Source organism: Balaenoptera physalus, assembly GCF_965194825.1.
Source record: "Balaenoptera physalus genome assembly, chromosome: 11".
Taxonomy (NCBI): domain Eukaryota; kingdom Metazoa; phylum Chordata; class Mammalia; order Artiodactyla; family Balaenopteridae; genus Balaenoptera; species Balaenoptera physalus.
The window spans coordinates 20,628,149-20,648,485 of NC_138896.1; the positions used below are offsets into that span (position 1 = coordinate 20,628,149).

Consider the following 20,337-nt stretch of genomic DNA (forward strand, 5'->3'; position numbering starts at 1 on the left):
ATAATGCATTATACTGAGCACTGATAGAATGAAAATAGGCACATGCAAGCTAAATTGAATCTTTTCCTTTAAAAGTTTTGCAAACTGGAAGTTCAATCAGGAAGGAAGTAGAGTGTCCAGTAGCAAAATGATAGAATGGTCCTGAAACATTAAGAAATAATTGCTTTTTTAAAAAAATTTTATTTTATATTGGAGCATAGTTGATTAACAATGTTATGTTAGTTTCAGGTGCACAGCAAAATGATTCAGTTATACATATACATGTATCTATTGTTTTCTTTTTAAGAACCTTTTTTTGATGTTATAACTTGCAATAAACTTTCCCTTCCGACCTCAGAGGGGGGCGGGGTGGGGAAGAGAAACAAACTACTGACTGTAGTCTTAGAAGGAAGCAAAATTTCCAAACATGTCTGAAAGCATCAGGGGAAGTACTTGTTAACATTAGATTCCCAGGCCTCTCTGGATGTTTGGGGTGGGACCTAGTTATCTGTATTTTTCATAAGCAACCCAGGTGAATCTTATCAGTGGACACCTCTGGGGAATAATATAGTATTAGATAAACCAAGTAGCTAGTGACACCTTGTTTCAGAGACAGGAATTAAAGAAACATTCCTTTTTATGTAGCCCAGGAAAATTTTTAGTGTAGTCATCAAAGAGTTGGTGCTTCCCCTCTGCACTGCCATCAGAAATCTTCTGAGCAGAAACATTGCAATGCAAATTATTGCCTTTCAGTTAGAAAGATTTTTCCCTATTACACAAATATACTTTCAACTTTAGTTTTAGGAATAAATAATCTTATTTTGATAACTTCTTTCCCTGCTTGAAAATTTTTTAAATTATTGACTTCAGAAGTAGGCTGAAATTATGTGACGATGTTGGAACGTGGGTATGTTATCTCTCCAGCACATTTACCTTTCAATGTATTGTGCATTTATGCACATTTGTGCATGTGTGCATTTAGGTAGGGTTATTTAGACTGAAGACACACATGGAAGTTGAATTCTTGGGAATGCCAAATAGCTAAAATGCTAACTAAAATACCAGCCGTCTGATGGAAACCTTAGTGGCTGAGTCATTTATTAGTAAAAACTACAAGCTACTTCTTGTTGTCTGGGCATCTTTGTAAGGTTAGGTAAGAGGCACTAAAACTAAACATTTTGATAACTTCTGTTCATAAAAGGCAAGAGAACAGTGAATTTGACTTGATGGCAAGTCAAAGCAGAAGCAGTTCAATATGGTACCATTTGACTGGTAAAAAGTTTTGTAAAAGGCGGTGGATATGCATATGAAAGAAATAACCAAGACGTCACAACCAGACTAGATTTTCTTAATTTACTCCAGCCCAAGTTTGTTTTCATTTATGTCAATGGATGAATTGTTCCTCCCACATGGTACATACGGTTCCCATTAAGTTTGTCTTTATCCAGATGTTTTTCATTTCTACCGCTAAATCTTGAGTTTTGAAATTGCAGAGGCAGGTTGGAATTGGTGAAGAAAGTCTATTACCTGTGTGTTTATGGCAGTGTTTAAGGCTTATTTTTGGAAATCCTTAGCCCTGTTTGCACATTCTTATATGCCATTTTCAAAGACAGAAACTAAATCACAGTTGACCTTATCAACATAGTATCAAGGGTGGGTGATTTTTTTTCCCTCTTGCACAAATTAAAATGCCACTCTGTGCTTTTGATTTTCACACAGTGAAGTGAAGTTGACCGTGGCCTCCTTCCTATCTGACCGAATCGTGGATGAAATTCTGGATGCACTTTCACACTGCCATCACAAACTGGTAAGTGCTGTGGACATCTTGAACCCTTATCCTAACCCCTGGTTTGGTCTGCGGTAATGCAGGGCAGCCTCCGGCGTGGGGATGTGGTTGCTTTTCTACATTTTATTCCTTTGCAGCTTTATGGGTTAAAATCCTAGTTTTCCTCCTCCTTCTTCATTGCTTCCAGCTGTTCTAGAGCATGTTAGAATTTCTCCAGAGAGAATGGCAGGGCAAAGCAGAAGCGACGGTATTCAGAATTGTTGTTCATTTATAATGCATACAGGTCAAAAATTTTGATAGGAGATGATGTTGGGACTAAGGTCTAAAATTGAGAATTTTTTTTTAGATTATAGTTGACCCTTGAACAACACCGGGGGCTTGGAGCAGGACCCTCCTTGCAGTTGAAAATCCACATATAACTTATAGTTGGCTCTCCACATCCGAGGATTCAGCCAACCCGGATCGTGTAGTACTGTAGTATTTACTACTAAAAAAAATTCTCGTGTAAGTGGGCCTGCACAGCTCAAACCCATGTAGTCCAAGGCTCACCTGTATTTAATGTATCTGTGCTCGTTTTGTTGTTCTCTGATATGATTATCTGATAACAGAGTATTCTTAAAAACATGACGGAAATGAAATGTTTGGAGTCCAAAGAGAGTGCAAGAGTAAAATGGACATATTCCAGCAATTGATAGCTGCCGAGTGTCTAACCAGGCCTTTTGGATATCACCAAGGTGAAAAACTAAAATTTTCTTCATCTAGAGACTGCTTCTACATCAAAATAGAAACTAGGTAGAAATATTTCCAATATCAGTGCATATGAAAAATATATCAGAAACTTCACGAGGTCCTCTGAGGTGCAGATGAAGGTTTTATAAGTGGCTATATCTTGTGTCTCGAAAACATTTGTGATATGATGCAGTAGAAATCTCCCAAACAAGTTATGACAGTGTTTTCTCCAGAGAAGAACTGCAGGTTAACTATGTAGGCTGTAGATACCCTACAGTTTAATGGCATTGAGTTGTTGGGTGACGGTAGAGAACACCAAAGTCATAGGAGCAGCAACAGCTTCTTCTGCGAGGCAGACAAAATGAGTATTTTGAAAAATTCATTTGAGAAAAATATCTGACTCTTCTCTAAATCTAAAAGATAAGCTGGACGTCTCTAGCTACTCCCAGTATTGCCTATGGACTGGAGCTGGCCCACTTGTCCATGACAAGGCAAGTTCAGAAACTAAGAGGAAGCGTGGAGAGACTTCTAGAGCAATTTGACATGGCAATAATGTCCAAACACATGTTATTTAAATTTTTTTTTAAATTTGTATTGTATTTTATCAATATACTGGTTTGTGGCAAATTGGAAATACAAAAAACTGGTTCCTCACCACAGAGATTTTAAGAAGCACTGGTTTGCAGTTCGTTGCACAATAAAGAGCTACAACCTTGTCAAGAGATCACAATTCAAACTTTTTTTTAAAAAAAGCAAAAACAAAATCAATAAAGCATCCTTTATAGAAAGTTTATTGATAACCTACAGCTCCAGGGACTGTCTCAAGATGCCTACTTGATGACACAAATACTAGATGTTGTATCAATATGGCTGCATGTGAGAACTACACTGACACTTTGAATATTTTCACGTGTTTTGCATTTGTCCTTCTTTGAAGAATATGGTAACTCTAAGTACTGACATTTTCTTTTTACAATCGAAAAAGAATTGTGTGAATGCACTTTCGTTTTGAATTTCTTACTGCTGATTTGGATTGTAAGTTGAGAGCTTAACTGCTGTGTGAAAGAAATTGTACCTTCAAAGTGAAATACTGCTTTCAAAGACATTCCAGTAGCATTAATATTTTCTCCGACTTAAGTTTAGAAATATTCCCGAAGGTTCCATAGAATTGTCAACTGGTTCTCAACGTTTCAAAGTTCCTGGTGATGAATCAGCTCAGCACTAGAGCTTATTAATTTCAGCCGAGTTTATTTCATCTCTTACCATTTACTTTTTTTAGGTTTATCTAAAGTACAACACTGGTAATTAATAAGTTATGTAAAATATAATAATTATTACATGAAAACAATGAAAACTAGCAATAATTAAAATTTTTATTAGCAATTTCTTTCCTTTCAGTCCTTTAAAAATAATGAAGGTTGGAATCATTTTATTTCCCCTCGTTAGATACTTTTGAGCACTAGATATAGAAAGAAATTCTTTCAGAGGAAATACGAAATAAAATTAACAAAAAAGAATACTTATTTTCTTTTGTACTAAGTGGTCTCCTCATTTACCCTGTGTCAGTTATTTTTCTGGTTTAAATTTCCCTTATATTTCCACCAGTAATGTTGGTGGCAATGACATCATGCTTCACTTACTTTTTTTTTCCCCAAGGGGGAGAAAACATTTTTATTGTTGAAAATTTCAAACACAGACAAGAACAGAGAAAGTATGACAATGAGCCCTCCTTTGCCCGCTATTCAGTTTTAACAATTATCCCAATATTTTGCTGATCTTTCTTTGCTTTTTCTACCTCTCTCTCTCCCCCCCCCCCTTCTCTCTCTCACACCACACACACACACACACACACACACACAATTTTTTCTGGCCTATTTTAAAGCATCTCTTGTATACCATGCCATTTTGCTGTAAATACTTCAGAAGGCGTCTCTAACTGGCAGCATGATTTTTACATGATTGCCGAAACAGTCACACCTAACAAAATCAACAAAGATTCCTTATTACCAGTGAGAATCCACTTTCTATTCAGATTTCCGCAATTGACTCAGAGATGTCTTCTTACAGTTAAAATGTTGGAATCAGCATCCAGACCAGCCCTGAGTTGCTATGGTTGTGGGTCTAATCCAGCGACTTCAATCTATCCTTCCCCTTTGACTTCTTTCCTTCCTAGTGTTTTTTTTTTTTCTTTTTTAATAGATCTTTATTGGAGTATAATTGCTTCACAGTACTGTGTTAGTTTCTGTTGTACACCAAAGAGAATCAGCCATATGCTTACACATGTCCCCATATCTCCTCCCTCTTGAGCCTCCCTCCCTCCCTCCTATCCCACCCCTCTAGGTGGTCACAAAGCACCGAGCTGATCTCCCTGTGCTATGCGGCTGCTTCCACCAGCTATCTATTTTACATTTGGTAGTGTATATATGTCCATGCCACTCTCTCACTTCATCCCAACTTCCCCACCGTGTCCTCAGATCTATTCCCTATGTCTACATCTTTATTCCTGCCCTGCAACTAGGTTCATCAGTACCATTTCTTTTTTTTTTTTTAGATTCCATATATATGTGTTAGCATGCGGTATTTGTTTTTCTCTTTCTGACTTACTTCACTCTGTATGACAGACTCTAGGTCCATCCACCTCACTACAAATAACTCAATTTCGTTCCTTTTTATGGCTGAGTAATATTCCATTGTATATATGTGCCACATCTTCTGTATCCGTTCATCTGTCGATGGACATTTAGGTGATTGTATTGAAGACTGAAAGCTGAAAAAAATGACATCAACTTCCTGAAAATGTTCATAATGCATCTTTTGGAAAACAAAAATACATGCCTACTTTGTGCATATTTACACGAACATGGCAAAGATTTATGAATTACCTATTTTTCAACTAACGTCTCAAAAGATGTTTAAAAGGAGATTTTGTAATTTCTTGTTTAAAATACTCCACCTTCCAAAGAAAGATGATAAAAGAGGTAACGTACTCCAGTGTGAATGTATTAAGAGTCGCCATTAACCAAGTGCAGACAGTATCCTTCACTCGCCACCTTGTGGAAGGTATCTTCTGGAATTCAGCTGACCTGCTGTTCCCTTGCCTCTGGGCTTTCATTTCTCCTTGGATGTGTTTTGACTCTCTAGGCCGACCATTTCAGCAGACGTGGCAAGGCCCTTCCTCAGCAAGATTCCTTGGAGATCGAGCTGCCTGAGGAGAAGCCCGTTAAACGCTCCATCGTCATGGTGGAGGAGCTCACAGAGATAGAACGTTTGGAAGATCTGGATACTTGTATGGTAAGACACATCTTTTGGTGACAGCATTATCCCATTCACTGGATTTGCTATTGTTTTTTTAAAAAAAAACTCACCTTTACAATCCAGACCAAACAAAACTTCCCTGCAGAGACAGTTCTTTCAGAAACTTGTTGCTGAATATAGTCTGTTAATGACGCTGATAAACTTAACCTTCTGGTTCCCACGAAGGCCCTATAACTCACTTTTTATCTGTAATTTTGTAAAACTTTTCTTAACGAGTACCTCCACCCACCCCACTCACCCCCAAAAAAACGAAAAATTGTGAAAATTGCAGTGAACATAAAACTTGGATCTGTCCCTAAAGCCATAGTGGGGGGTGGGAATTCCTAAATTAACTAGGAGAAATTATTTATTTACCTTTTAAAGGTCATTTGTGACAGGAAAATATCTTTAAATAAATAAGTCTTCAGAAAAACGTGGGGAAGGACTTTTTCCCCAAAAAATTACGTAGGGTGATTATCTCTTTGTTGGTCCTATAGGGTTTTTTTTTTTAATCTCTTGCTTCTTCCTGTTTTTTCTTTACACAATTTTGGTGTACACCCTAAGATTTGCATTTCCTGTTTAGTTCATATTCTTTCATTGACTTGACTTGATGTGCTTTAGAAGATGGAATATGGTACATCCACGTGGTGCATCCATCTGACCATAAAACTAGAGTATTCAGGTTGTTGATACTTCATTTTTCTGGGGACAATTTGATGTCAGTTTTTATTTTATTATTCTAAAATTTGTGGTATTAGTATAGTTATTTCTCATTTTACCATTAATATAGTTGTATATACCTCTATTAAATATGTTTTCATCCTCTGTATTTAGTATTTTTATGTTTTACTAAAACATTCATTTTTAGTAATTTCTTATAATCTGAGAGGGTGCTGGTGAGACTAGGTTTGGTCTACTTATGTGCCCAAATAGTTATATATCAGCTTCTGATTTTAGTAATTTTTCAATGCAGCCATTGTAAAGAAATGGTACTTGTTTTTAACTTTCAAAACCAAAGATCTGATGAGACTGATACTATTTTTCTAGCCCAGAAGAGAATATGCTTTAAGTAGTTCCTTATTTATAAACCATTACTATCATCTTTTAAAATCTGTGAATAAAATAGTTAAATGCCCTCCAGATAAAACCTTATCATATACAAGGAGACTAGCAAAGAAAGACTAAAATATATCTTAGATTTCAACATTAGTATGTTAGTATATATTTCAACTAGTAACATTCTAGTATAACTAAAGATAAATAATTTTCTGTTACTATATAACTGTATAAATCTATAAATATATTTGGTCTATGTAGAGGGAATATCAAGTTTTTTAAAACTTGCTTGTCCAGTATGTTATAAAATGTATGTTTAATAAATATTTTAAATTTTGTTTACACTTTGAGGCAATAGACACTAAGTTATCATAGGTTAATTATTCTGGAAACCTCTTAGGCTAACCCTAAAAAAAAAAAAGCAGTAATAGGAAATAGATTTGAATTAAAAATTTAAAATTAACTCTACATATGATGTTTTCTGCCAGAATTATCTGGTTGTGTGTGAGTTGGAAAGGGGTATAGGAAACATGAGTTTTTGAGTTCATAAGTCATGTGGTTTTGGGTGATGGAGTGTTGGTTAAAAAAGATTGGCTTAGCTCATGTAAGGATGGTTTTAAATCGTATAAGCTTGGTCTGTTTTTGTTTGATTGACTAATTTGCTTTTGTTATGTGAAAGAAAAAAAAGTTGTTCTCCTTAAATAAAGTGGGTGGGGTGAGGATAGAGGAAAAGAACCCTTTTTTAAAATTTAGTTTTTATTGAGATACAATTGACATAACATTGTATTAGTTTTAGGTGTACAACATAATGATTCAATATATGTATATATTGCAGAGTGATTGTAACAAGTTTAATTAACATAATCACCACACATAGGTATGATTTTTTTCCTGTGATGAGAACTTTTATGCTCTACTCTCTCAGCAACTTCAAATATGCAGTACAGTATTGTTAACTACAGTCACCGTGCTGTACTTTACATCGCCAGGACTTATTATAACTGGAAGTTTGTACTTTAAAAAAGAAATGCAGATACAGGACCACTATGAGGACCAAAGGGCAAACCATGCTGCAGGCACATCCAGCACTGTGTGGCTTCCATTTTGTAAAAACTGTCCTGTTGCCATGATACAGAAAGAGGCAGAACTAGATGGAGATCTCTCTGAACTTCACTCAAAGGATGACCCAGGTTAGAAGGGTGGTCTTTTTCTGGTTCAGACGGCTGGGAGGCAAGCAGTTAGGGCCATTCCTGACGTGAGCACCTACTAAATCCTAGGACCAGAAGCAGGGCCTCTGGTGTCGAGTGTCTTGTTGAGACAAAACAGAGCTCTCTATAAAGAAAACAAATACTTGGGCAGAATTTTTAAGCCATTAAAAATAGCATTTTTTTCAGTTCTAAAAATTTTGTCTTTGATCATTGTTTTAACGAGGCTAATGAATTGTTAAGTAGCAGAAAACCAGAGCCAAGTTTGATGTTAGTTTAATGAAAAAGAACATTTTTGTGTAGAAAGTGCAAGTCAGTGGATTTTGTGCTGTAATAATTTCCTCTATACTCTCAGCCTAACTATTGATTCTAAGCCACCCAAAGATAGCCCCATTTACATGGGCAGTTACCCCAGGTGCAAAGGTCCCACTCTGAAAGAAAATCAGCTTTCTAAGCTCTGGACTTCTTACCCTAAGCCAGTGGTACAAACTCACAACTAATTGGAAAGAGCATTAGATTTGCCTTTTTAAGTTACTTGCACTGCCACCTTCCATAATCAATGTAGCAAATCATTTTTGTTTCTCATTGACATCTTACCACATATTTCAAGTTGTTATCCTTATGTGGTGCGATTTAAAAAATTTTTTGAAGTACATATTTCAAAGGGAGAGACATTTAATTGGTGATGATTTTCTAAATGAGCCTATATGTATTCTTTGGCAGCGTTTAGATCTTAAGTGGTCCAGGAAGTAAGGACACAAGATAAACTGTTGCATAGAAAATTCTAGAAGCATTTAAGTACATGCATACAACCTTTCCCACATGTAATTATGCATCCCTGGCAGGTAGAAATTGTGCCACATGGAGCCAGAGCACTCTTGAATGTGACTGCTCTGGGAGATGCTATAACTTTATTCCCTAAAATGTTTGTTTGTAGTCCAAAGCCCTGAAATAGTTTCCCTAGGACATTCCAAAGTAACTCTGACTCATCACCAACCTTCTACTTATAGATTCAAGATTGTTAACACATCCTGGCATTTTCTATTTGTGATGTTCATGGTATCTACTAAATCCATTTTTGAACCTTTCTTTAACAGACTTAGTGGAGATTCTGGGCATCTCTTTTTCCCCTGTTCCTGGATATCTTTATGTTTTCCTCCATTTCTCTGTGGTCCAAAAGTCAATTCCATTTCAGTGCTTAAGTCTCTTTAAAGAACCGATAGCTATGATAGCACTAGGGAAGGTTCAGAGCCGTAGATTAGTTGTTGAAATACATATTAGTTTGAACTTAAGGATTGCCTTCGTGGAGATGGAAACAATGATTGATTTCTTAGAAGGAAATTCTTCACTTAGTCAACACCTATTAAACTTGCACTTTGAGGGCTGAAATAGGGATGATTGAATGATTTGATGGGGCCTGTTATCTGCTGGGAGGATGACTGAGAGCTTCTCATCAACCTTAATTTCATAAAGTTGAAGAAAAAGGCTGATTTCTTTAAACAAAATGGCAGAAAGGGGAATCATTTTTAAAAACTCTGTCTCCAATCAAGTAATTTTTTTTTTTCCTTTTAACTAGAAAGAAACTAAGAGGTAATTTAGTTTAGTTGGTGGGGAGGAGGGCAGCGTAGAACAAGAACTGTTAGAATAACCTGCAGGGTTTTTCAACCTGTATCCACTGTCGTAGGGCCAGAGATTCTGATAACCCTTTAACTCCAGGGCTGGGAATCAGATGGCTTGAAAAGTCTTCTTATTCATTTATTTAACACTTACATAGCACCTATGACATGCTAGGCACTAGTCTAAGCTTTTTATTAAATAGCAACCAGTTTAATTCTCATGACAACCTATGAAGGATAGGTGTTGTTAATACCTTCTATTTAACAGATGAGGAAACTGAGGCATGGAAACATTAAGTAACTTGGCCGAGATGATCTAAGGTCACCCAAAAGCAGGCACCCAATGGTCTGTAGACCACTGCATGTTTAACCGGTCTGCTATAATCTGTATACTGATTTCATATCTGGTACATTTCTTGCAATCAGAATTAAATTCCAAGTTAGATTTAAATAGACTGCATTGTTTTATGCAAAATATCTGCTTACTATGTCTATACTAAATTAATAGGTGAACAGAAACACAAGTGAAAAATGTGTGCCACTTAACCTTAATGTAAGCCCATAGTTTTTAAACATTATTGGAAACAACTGCATCAAGGATCTGATCCACTTAATTGTTATCCAATTGTTAGAAATGAATCTGTCTACTTTTGGCTTACCTGGAACATTCGGTGCCTCTCCATGTGTTATTTTGTTGCTGACAGTGATTAATTAGCTTTCCAATGTGCTTCTTGTCATTTCAACCTACATGCCTTGTATGTCAAGCTGAAACGTGTATTCACTTAGAGTCTTTATTGTCTGTAGACCATCTGTTCTTTTCCTGCAATCAGGTGCTCTTAGGAAATCAGTATTTCCCACCATATCTTTCAACTTTGGTTTGTCATTGGCCCTTGGGGTATTAAAGGATACAGTTCTCCTTCTACTGACTGGTAATGTCTACATATTTAATTTGTCACTATATATAGTCTACTACCTTTAAAAAATAGCATAAGTTTGGGGTTTCAAATAATGTGCCAAGTGGTGAAGAGTCAGTATCTGCTCCTTAGGCAGAACTAGCTCACTAATTGTGTGTAATTCTTTCAATTATTTTAATGAGTGTCATACCAGTTTTAAATCAAAATGTATTCATGCAGAGGAACAGGTCATCTGCTTACTGCTCTTTCCTAGGAAAACAATTTTAAAAGGCTTGAATTGTTACAGAATATATCTTGTGAATCCTTGCTCCAATGACCAAATAGCAATTATTTTCCCTTGACAAATTCAACCTCAAATTTCCATATATAATTTTTAAGCTTTTTAACATAGATTAAAATTCAGTGAAGATCCATTTGTCTTGGTCAAAATGATATTTTATTTTTAAACAAATCACCTCATTTTCACATACCAACAGTTATTAATTGAACTAATCTATTAACAGTGTTGCCAAGCACAGACTATTAAGTGGATATCTCATTTAAAATTAGTCACACTGATATTAATTGTGCACAGAAGGTCGTTCAAGTCCTGTTTGTTTCCTCTTACAGTTTTATTTATTCTGTACTGTCATTTTCATATTGATATCACTCTGGAAAAATGGAGGCTTAACTTATTAACCACTAGAAAGCAACATATGAAAACCTTAATTTCCAAATTCTAAATTTCAGAACTATGATACCATCTGTATAATTCAGCTAAAATGTATGTTCCTTAAAATTTCTAGTAATTTTTTTGACAGCCCTTTGTGGAAGTGCCAGAAGCACACTCCAGGTCTCATTCCTTCAGAACCAAGGTCCAGAAGGCCTTTGAGCAGAGATTCGGGGATAGCAGAGGGTATGGTGCCCTGGAGAGTCTCTGCTAAACAGACTCAACCCCTTTTTTTCCTATTGTTTTGGGCCTCACAGCATTGCTTTTACTGTGTTGTGCTTTTGCATCATGTCATTGACTTTCATTAAAGGCTGCTTTAATATCCCTATAAAAATTGTTACCATATGTGCTCTTTCTACTGGCTGTACCACTGTTGTGGGCACTGTTCAGTTTCATCCCCAGATGCCTTTGTTGCAAATCTATGCAGAAGAAGTTGCAGTTCTTTGTCAAGAGGAGTGGAAACCTGGAGCCGTTAGTTTGCTCTGTCTCAGACACAGTGAATTGTGCTATGACTTATGCCTGCCTTTGGTACTGTAAGTTGAGAGTCTCAGAGCTGAATGTGCACTTGACCTATTAAAAGGGTTCTGGGCCTGGGAATTCCTTGGCAGTCCAGTGGTTAGGACTTCGCCTTCCAATGCAGGAGTTGTGGGTTCGATCCCTGGTCGGGGAGCTAAGATCCCATATACCTCATGGCCAAAAAACCAAAAACATAAAACAGAAGCAATACTGTAACAAATTCAACAGAGACTTTTAAAAATGGTCCACATCAAAAAAATAGGGGTGGGGGTGCAGTTCCAGGCCTAAAGAAGTATAGTTTGTTGTATTCAGTCTTAATTCTGGCTTCATTCTTTTCCCATTTTTATCCTAATTTACTCATTAAAAACAAAACAAGGAACACTGGAATCACAACTAACTGCTGAACAGTCATCAACAGGAAGACACTGGAACTCACCAAAAAAGATACTCCACATCCAAAGACAAAGGAGAAGCCACAGTGAGACGGTAGGAGGGGCGCAATCACAATAAAATCAAATCCCATAACTGCTGGGTGGGTGACTCACAAACTGCAGAACACTTATACCACAGAAGTTCACCCACTGGAGTGAAGGTTGTGAGCCCCACGTCAGGCTTCCCAACCTGGGGGTCCGGCAACGGGAGGAGGAATTCCTAGAGAATCAGACTTTGAAGGCTAGCGGGATTTAATTGCAGGACTTCGACAGGACTGGGGGAAAAAGAGACTCCACTCTTGGAGGGCACACACAAAGTAGTGTGTGCATTGGGACCCAGGGGAAGGAGCAGTGACCCCATAGAGGCTGAACCAGACCTACCTGCTAGTGTTGGAGGGTCTCCTGCAGAGGCGGGAGGTGGCTTTGTCTCACTGTGAGGACAAGGACACTGGCAGCAGAAGTTCTGGGAAGTACTCCTTGGCGTGAGCCCTCCCAGAGTCCACCATTCGCCCCACCAAAGAGCCCAGGTAGGCTCCAGTGTTGGGTCGCCTGAGGCCAAACAACCAACAGGGAGGGAACCCAGCCCCACCCATCAGCAGACAAGTGGATTAAAGTTTTACTGAGCTCTGCCCACCAGAGCAACAGCCAGCTCTACCCACCACCAGTCCCCCCCATTAGTAAACTTGCACAAGCCACTTAGATAGCCTCATCCACCAGAGTGCAGACAGCAGAAGCAAGAAGAACTACAGTCCTGCAGCCTGTGGAACAAAAACCACACTCACAGAAAGACAAGATGAAAAGGCAGAGGGCTGTGTACCAGATGAAGGAACAAGATAAAACCAGAAAAACAACTAAATGAAGGGAGATAGGCAACCTTCCAGAAAAAGAATTCAGAATAATGATAGTGAAGATGATCCAGGACCTTGGAAAAAGAATGGAGGCAAAGATCGAGAAGATGCAAGAAATGTTTAACAAAGACCTAGAAGAATTAAAGAACAAACAAACAGAGATGAACAATACAATAATTGAAATGAAAAATACACTAGAAGGAATCAATAGCAGAATAACTGAGGCAGAAGAACGGATAAGTGACCTGGAAGACAGAATGGTGGAATTCACTGCTGCAGAACAGAATAAAGAAAAAAGAATGAAAAGAAATGAAGACAGCCTAAGAGACCTCTGGGACAACATTAAACGCAACAACATTCTCATTATAGGGGTCCCAGAAGGAGAAGAGAGAGAGAAAGTACCCGAGAAAATATTTGAAGAGATTATAGTTGAAAACTTCCCTAACATGGGAAAGGAAATAGCCACCCAAGTCCAGGAAGCGCAGAGAGTCCCATACAGGGTAAACCCAAGGAGAAACACGCTGAGACACATAGTAATCAAATTGGCAAACATTAAAGACAAAGAAAAATTATTGAAAGCAGCCAGGGAAAAATGACAAATAACATACAAGGGAACTGCCATAAGGTTAACAGCTGATTTCTCAGCAGAAACTCTACAAGCCAGAAGGGAGTGGCATGATATACTTAAAGTAATGAAAAGAAGAACCTACAACCAAGATTACACTACCCGGAAAGGATCTCATTCAGATTTGATGGAGAAATCAAAAGCTTTACAGACAAGCGAAGCTAAGACAATTCAGCACCACCAAACCAGCTCTACAACAAATGCTAAAGGAACTTCTCTAATTAGGAAACACAAGAGAAGAAAAGGACCTACAAAAACAAACACAAAACAATTAAGAAAATGGTCATAGGAACATACGTATCAATAATTACCTTAAACGTGAATGGATTAAATGCTCCAACCAAAAGACACAGGCTTGCTGAATGGATACAAAAACAAGACCCATATATATGCTGTCTACAAGAGACCCACTTCAGACCTAGGGACACATACAGACTGAAAGTGAGGGGATGGAAAAAGATATTCCATGCAAATGGACATCAAAAGAAAGCTGGAGTAGCAATACTCATATCAGATAAAATAGACTTTAAAATAAAGAATGTTACAAGAGACAAGGAAGGGCACTACATAGTGATCAAGGGATTAATCCAAGAAGAAGATATAACAATTACAAATATATATGCACCCAACATAGGAGCACCTCAATACATAAGGCAACTGCTAACAGCTCTAAAAGAGGAAATCGACAGTAACACAATAATAGTGGGGGACTTTAACACCTCACTTACACCAATGGACAGATCATTCAAACAGAAAATTAATAAGGAAACACAATCTTTAAATGACACAATAGACCAGATAGATTTAATTGATATTTATAGGACATTCCAACCAAAAACAGCAGATTACACTTTCTTCTTAAGTGCGCACGGAACATTCTCCAGGATAGATCACATCTTGGGTCACAAATCAAGCCTCGGTAAATTTAAGAAAATTGAAATCATATCAAGCATCTTTTCTGACTATAACGCTATGAGATTAGAAATCAATTACAGGGAAAAAATCGTAAAAAACACAAGCACATGGAGGCGAAACAATACGTTACTAAATAACCAAGAGATCACTGAAGAAATCAAAGAGGAAATCAAAAAATACCTAGAGACAAATGACAATGAAAACACAACGATCCGAAACTTATGGGATGCGGCAAAAGCAATTCTAAGAGGGAAGTTTATAGCTATACAAGCCTACCTCAAGAAACAAGAAAAATTTCAAATAAACAATCTAACCTTACACCTAAAGGAACTAGAGAAAGGAGAACAAACAAAACCCAAAGTTAGCAGAAGGAAAGAAATCATAAAGATCAGAGCAGAAATAACTGAAATAGAAACAAACAATAGCAAAGATCAATAAAACTAAAAGCTGGTTCTTTGAGAACATAAACAAAATTGATAAACCATAGCCAGACTCATCAAGAAAAAGAGGGAGAGGACTGAAATCAATAAAATTAGAAATGAAAAAGGAGGAGTTACAACAGATACCACAGAAATACAAAGCATCCTAAGAGACTACTACAAGCAGCTCTATGCCAATAAAATGGACAACCTGGAAGAAATGGACAAATTCTTAGAAAGGTATAACCTTCCAAGACTGAAGCAGGAAGAAATAGATAATATGAACAGACCAATCACAAGTAATGAAATTGAAACTGTGATTAAAAATCTGCCAACAAACAAAAGTCCAGGACCAGGTGGCTTCACAGGTGAATTCTATCAAACATTTAGAGAAGAGCTAACACCCATCCTTCTCAAACTCTTCCAAAAAATTGCAGGGGAAGGAACACTCCCAAACTCATTCTATGAGGCCACCATCACCCTGATACCAAAACCAGACAAAGACACTACAAAAAAAGAAAATTACAGACCAATACCACTGATGAATATAGATGCAAAAATCCTCCACAAAATACTAGCAAACAGAATCCAGCAACACATTAAAAGGATCATACACCATGATCAAGTGGGATTTATCCCAGGGATGCAAGGATTCTTCAGTATATGCAAATCAATCAATGTGATTCACCATATTAACAACTTGGAGAAGAAAAACCATATGATCATCTCAATAGATGCAGAAAAAGCTTTTGACAAAATTCAACACCCATTTATGATAAAAACTCTTCAGAAAGTGGGCATGAGGGAACCTACCTCAACATAATAAAGGCCATATAAGACAAACCCACAGCAAACATCATTCTCAGTGGTGAAAAACTGAAAGCATTTCCTCTAAGATCAGGAACAAGACAAGGATGTCCACTCTCACCACTATTATTCAACATAGTTTTGGAAGTCCTAGCCATGGCAATCAGAGAAGAAAAAGAAATAAAAGGAATACAAATTGGAAAAAGAAGAAAGAAAACTGTCACTGTTTGCAGATGACATGCTACTATACATGGAGAATCCTAAAGATGCCACCAGAAAACTACTAGAGCTAATCAGTGAATTTGGTAAAGTTGCAGGATACAAAATGAATGCACAGAAATCTCTTGCATTCCTATACACAAATGATGAAAAATCTGAAAGAGAAATTAAGGAAACATTCCCATTTACCATTGCAACAAAAAGAATAATATACCTAGGAATAAACCTACCTAGGGCGACAAAAGACCTGTATGCAGAAAATATAAGACACTGATGAAAGAAATTAAAGATGATACTAACAGATGGAGAGATATACCATGTTCTTGGATTGGAAGAATCAATATTGTGAAAATGACTATACTACCCAAAGCAATCTACAGATTCAATGCAATCCCTATCAAATTACCAATGGCATTTTTTACGGAACTGGAACAAAAAATCTTAAAATTTGTATGGAGACACAAACGACCCCGAATAGCCAAAGCAGTCTTGATGAAAAAAAAACAGCTGGAGGAATCAGACTCCCTGACTTCAGACTATACTACAAAGCTACAGTATTGAAGACAATATGGTACTGGCACAAAAACAGAAACATAGATCAATGGAACAAGATAGAAAGCCCAGATATAAACCCATGCACCTATGGTCAACTAATCTATGACAAAGGAGGCAAGGATATACAATGGAGAGAAGACAGTCTCTTCAATAAGTGGTTCTGGAAAAACTGGACAGCTACATGTAAAAGAATGAAATTAGAACACTCCGTAACACCATACACAGAAATAAACTCAAAATGGATTAGAGACCTAAATGTATGACCAGACACTATAAAACTCTTAGTGGAAAACATAGGAAGAACACTCTGTGACATAAATCACAGCAAGATCTTTTTTGATCCACCTCCTAGAGTAATGGAGATAAAAACAAAAATAAACAAATGGGACCTAATGAAACTTCAGAGCTTTTGCACAGCAAAGGAAACCATAAACAAGACGAAAAGACAACCCTCAGAATGTGAGAAAATATTTGCAAACGAATCAATGGACAAAGGATTAATCTCCAAAATATATAAACAGCTCATTCAGCTCAATATTAAAGAAACAACGCAATCCAGAAATGGGCAGAAGAGCTAAATAGACATTTCTCCAAAGAAGACATACAGATGGCCAAGAAGCACATGAAAAGCTGCTCATCATCACTAATTACTAGAGAAATGCAAATCAAAACTACAGTGAGGTATCACCTCACACCAGTTAGAATGGGCATCATCAGAAAATCTACAAACAGAAATGCTGGAGAGGGTGTGGAGAAAAGGGAACCCTCTTGCACTTTTGGTGGGAATGTAAATTGGTACAGCCAGTATGGAGAACAGTATGGAGGTTTCTTAAGAAACTAAAAATAGAATTACCATATGACCCAGCAATCCCCCTACAGGGCATATACCCAGAGAAAACCATAATTCAAAAAGACACGTGCACCCCAATGTTTGTTGCGGCACTGTTTACAATAGCCAGATCATGGAAGCGACCTAAATGCCCATCGACAGACGAATGGATAAAGATGTGGTACATATATACAATGGAATATTACTCAGCCATAGAAAGGAATGAAATTGGGTCATTTGTAGAGACATGGGTGCATCTAGAGACTATCGTACAGAGTGAAGTAAATCAGAAAGAGAAAAACAAATATCGTATATTAACACATATATGTGGGACCTAGAAAAATGGTACAGATGAACCGGTTTGCAGGATGGAAATTGAGACACAGATGTAGAGAACAAACGTGTGGACACTAAGGGGGTAAAGTGGCGGGGGGTGTTGGGGTGGTGATGTGATGAATTGTGCAATTGAGATTGACATGTATACACTGATGTGTATAAAATGGATGACTAATAAGAACCTGCTGTATAAAAAAATAAAATGCAAAAAAAAAAAAAAAAAAAGAAAGAAAGGAGTCAAACTCATAGAAACTGAGTAGAAAAGTGGTTGCCAGGGCAGGGGCTGGGAGGTTGGGGAATAGATATAGGTTAGTAAAAGGGTATAAACTAAAAAAACAAACAAAAACATAACAAAACAAAAAAACAACTTGCTGTTCTTCATGAGCCTCAGTTCACTTTTGGACTGAGGTGGTTATCCATTAATACAGTGAAATATGAGATATGGTGGGAAAGAGCTCTGATAGAGATGTGTAGGTTGCTATGGAAGCACAGAGAAGGGATGCCCAGCCCAGCCTGGGGAGGGCCGTTGTCAAGGAAGCCTTCCTGGAGGAAAGTTCTGAGCATCATGCTTGGTACATAGTAGGCCCTTAGTAACTGTTGGTACAATGAGAGTTAGCATTTGAAGGAGAAGTTGGCCAGGAGGAAAATGAGTAAGTAAATTTAGCAGAGAGAATAGCACTTATAGAGAGGCTTGGCATGAGGAGAGAGCATCACGATTTGAGGAACTATTGTGGGATTATGGTACAACGGGAATAAAGGGTAGGAGAGAGGATAGGTGATGAGGGTGAAGGCCATATCACAAAGAGCCTTGTAGAGCTCACTAAGGGTTTAGTTGTTTCTATATTGTTTATTTATTTTGAAGGCAACACTGATGGTGAGGAATATGGGAGAAGGGGCAGATTTTGGCAGAAACAGACGTTAGTGATTCCCGTTTTGGTTATGTTGAGGTGAGGCGTTTGCAAGACCCTGGCTTGAGATGTCCAGTAGGGAATTGTAGAGGCGGCCTCGGAGCTCAGTAGCCAGGGCTGGATTGGTAAGTCCTCCACGCACAGCCACGGTACAGATGCGCTCACCAGACACCTTCCCTCACCTGACCGCTGTTCCTTCAACTCTATAAGCACTTTTCTGTTCCTACATTCATGACATTTATCTCAGCTTACCTTGAGCTACAGACTTGTATATTCATCTGCCTACTCGACATCTCAATTAGATGTCTACTGGGTATCTCAAACTTAATGTGTCCAAAACAGGATCAGTGATTTCCCCTTCCCCTACTGGAGCATTTGTCTTCTCAGCGTGGGACAGCACCTTCTATTCTACCCGTTTATTCCTAACTCCACAGTCAGTCTCAGTCTTACCCTTTCCCTTACTGTCCGTATCCACTGCGGCCCCTCACCCTAGCCACCCTTGCCTGTACTCCTGAAATAGACTTGTAGCTTATACTTCTGCTTCCACTCTGGCCTCTCTGCAATCAATCAATCCCCTCTCAGTAGCCCAGGAACTTTCTAAAGTAGAGAACAGATCAGTGTGTGAGGTGTCAGATCCTTTGATGGCTTCCCGTTGCACCCAGAATAAATGGAGTCTCTTCCCCACGGGTTCACAAGGTCCTCCGTGATCTGGCCTCCCTCTCTCTATGTGCTCTACTCTCTCCTTTGTTCACTTCCCTCAAGCCACTGTGGCCTCATTGCTTTTCTCTAGAACTTGCCCTGGCTCCCATCTCATCCTTTTCTTCCTTCAGCTTGGAACACACTTCAGCAGATCTTCCCTCAGCAACCTTTTCCCCGCCACTCAGGTCTTAACTCAGATCTCTCAAAAGTTTTCCTTGACCCTCCGAGCCGAAGAAACCCTCCAGTCTCTCTACCATATTATCCTGTTTTATCTGCTCAGCACTTATCAGTATTTGAAATGATCTTGTTTACTCGTGTAGGTACTTTTTGCCATCTCCCCACACTGGAGCATACGCTCCTAGAGGGCAGGGGCTGGGATTGTGCTTGGACCACATAATCCCAGTATCTAGTGCCCAGTACCTGGCACGTAATAATTGCTCAGTACATTTTGTTTAATGCCTTGGCTTTGCATTGCAGTTCCTTGCTTAGCTCAACTTTCCTGCTAGATTCTATGCTCCTTGAGGGTACAGGAGTTACGTCTTTGAATTCTGTACAGCTAATGCCAGCAATAAATGTCAGTAACAGATTTCTCTGGGAACTCTAGAAAATGATTCTTGGCCTGAAAAGGCTATCTTTAAACCTATGAGGTTCTATTTATGAGAATATTATAGGTTATATCCTCAGTGATCCAAGCTCTCAGCAAGTTGTATAGGAAAAAAGGAGAAAACCACGTACGCACTGTGAGACATGCACTGTGCCCTCTGCTTTGTCATGGCAGCCGTATGTGGTAACTATTTTAACCTATTTTTCAGATGAGAGCTCAGAGACGTTAATACACTTGCCCCATATCACACGGCTGGTTTAGGGGTAGTCAGAGCGGAGGGCTCAACTCCAAATGATCCAGTTCCCAAGCCTGTACCCTCTCTGCTGCACCCCTGGTCT

The 20,337-nt window shown here is 38.2% G+C and overlaps 1 protein-coding gene across 6 annotated transcripts in view; it reads left to right on the plus strand.

The window, feature by feature from the left end:
• Positions 1-20,337, plus strand: part of CARMIL1 (capping protein regulator and myosin 1 linker 1) — a 323,524-nt gene that overhangs the window by 256,606 nt on the left and 46,581 nt on the right. For all 6 annotated transcript variants that reach the window (XM_082413018.1, XM_082413015.1, XM_082413016.1 and 3 more), the window contains 2 exons: positions 1,699-1,786; positions 5,636-5,785. In XM_082413018.1, coding sequence (XP_082269144.1) covers positions 1,699-1,786; positions 5,636-5,785 — 238 coding nt within the window. The remainder of the gene's footprint in view (positions 1-1,698; positions 1,787-5,635; positions 5,786-20,337) is intronic.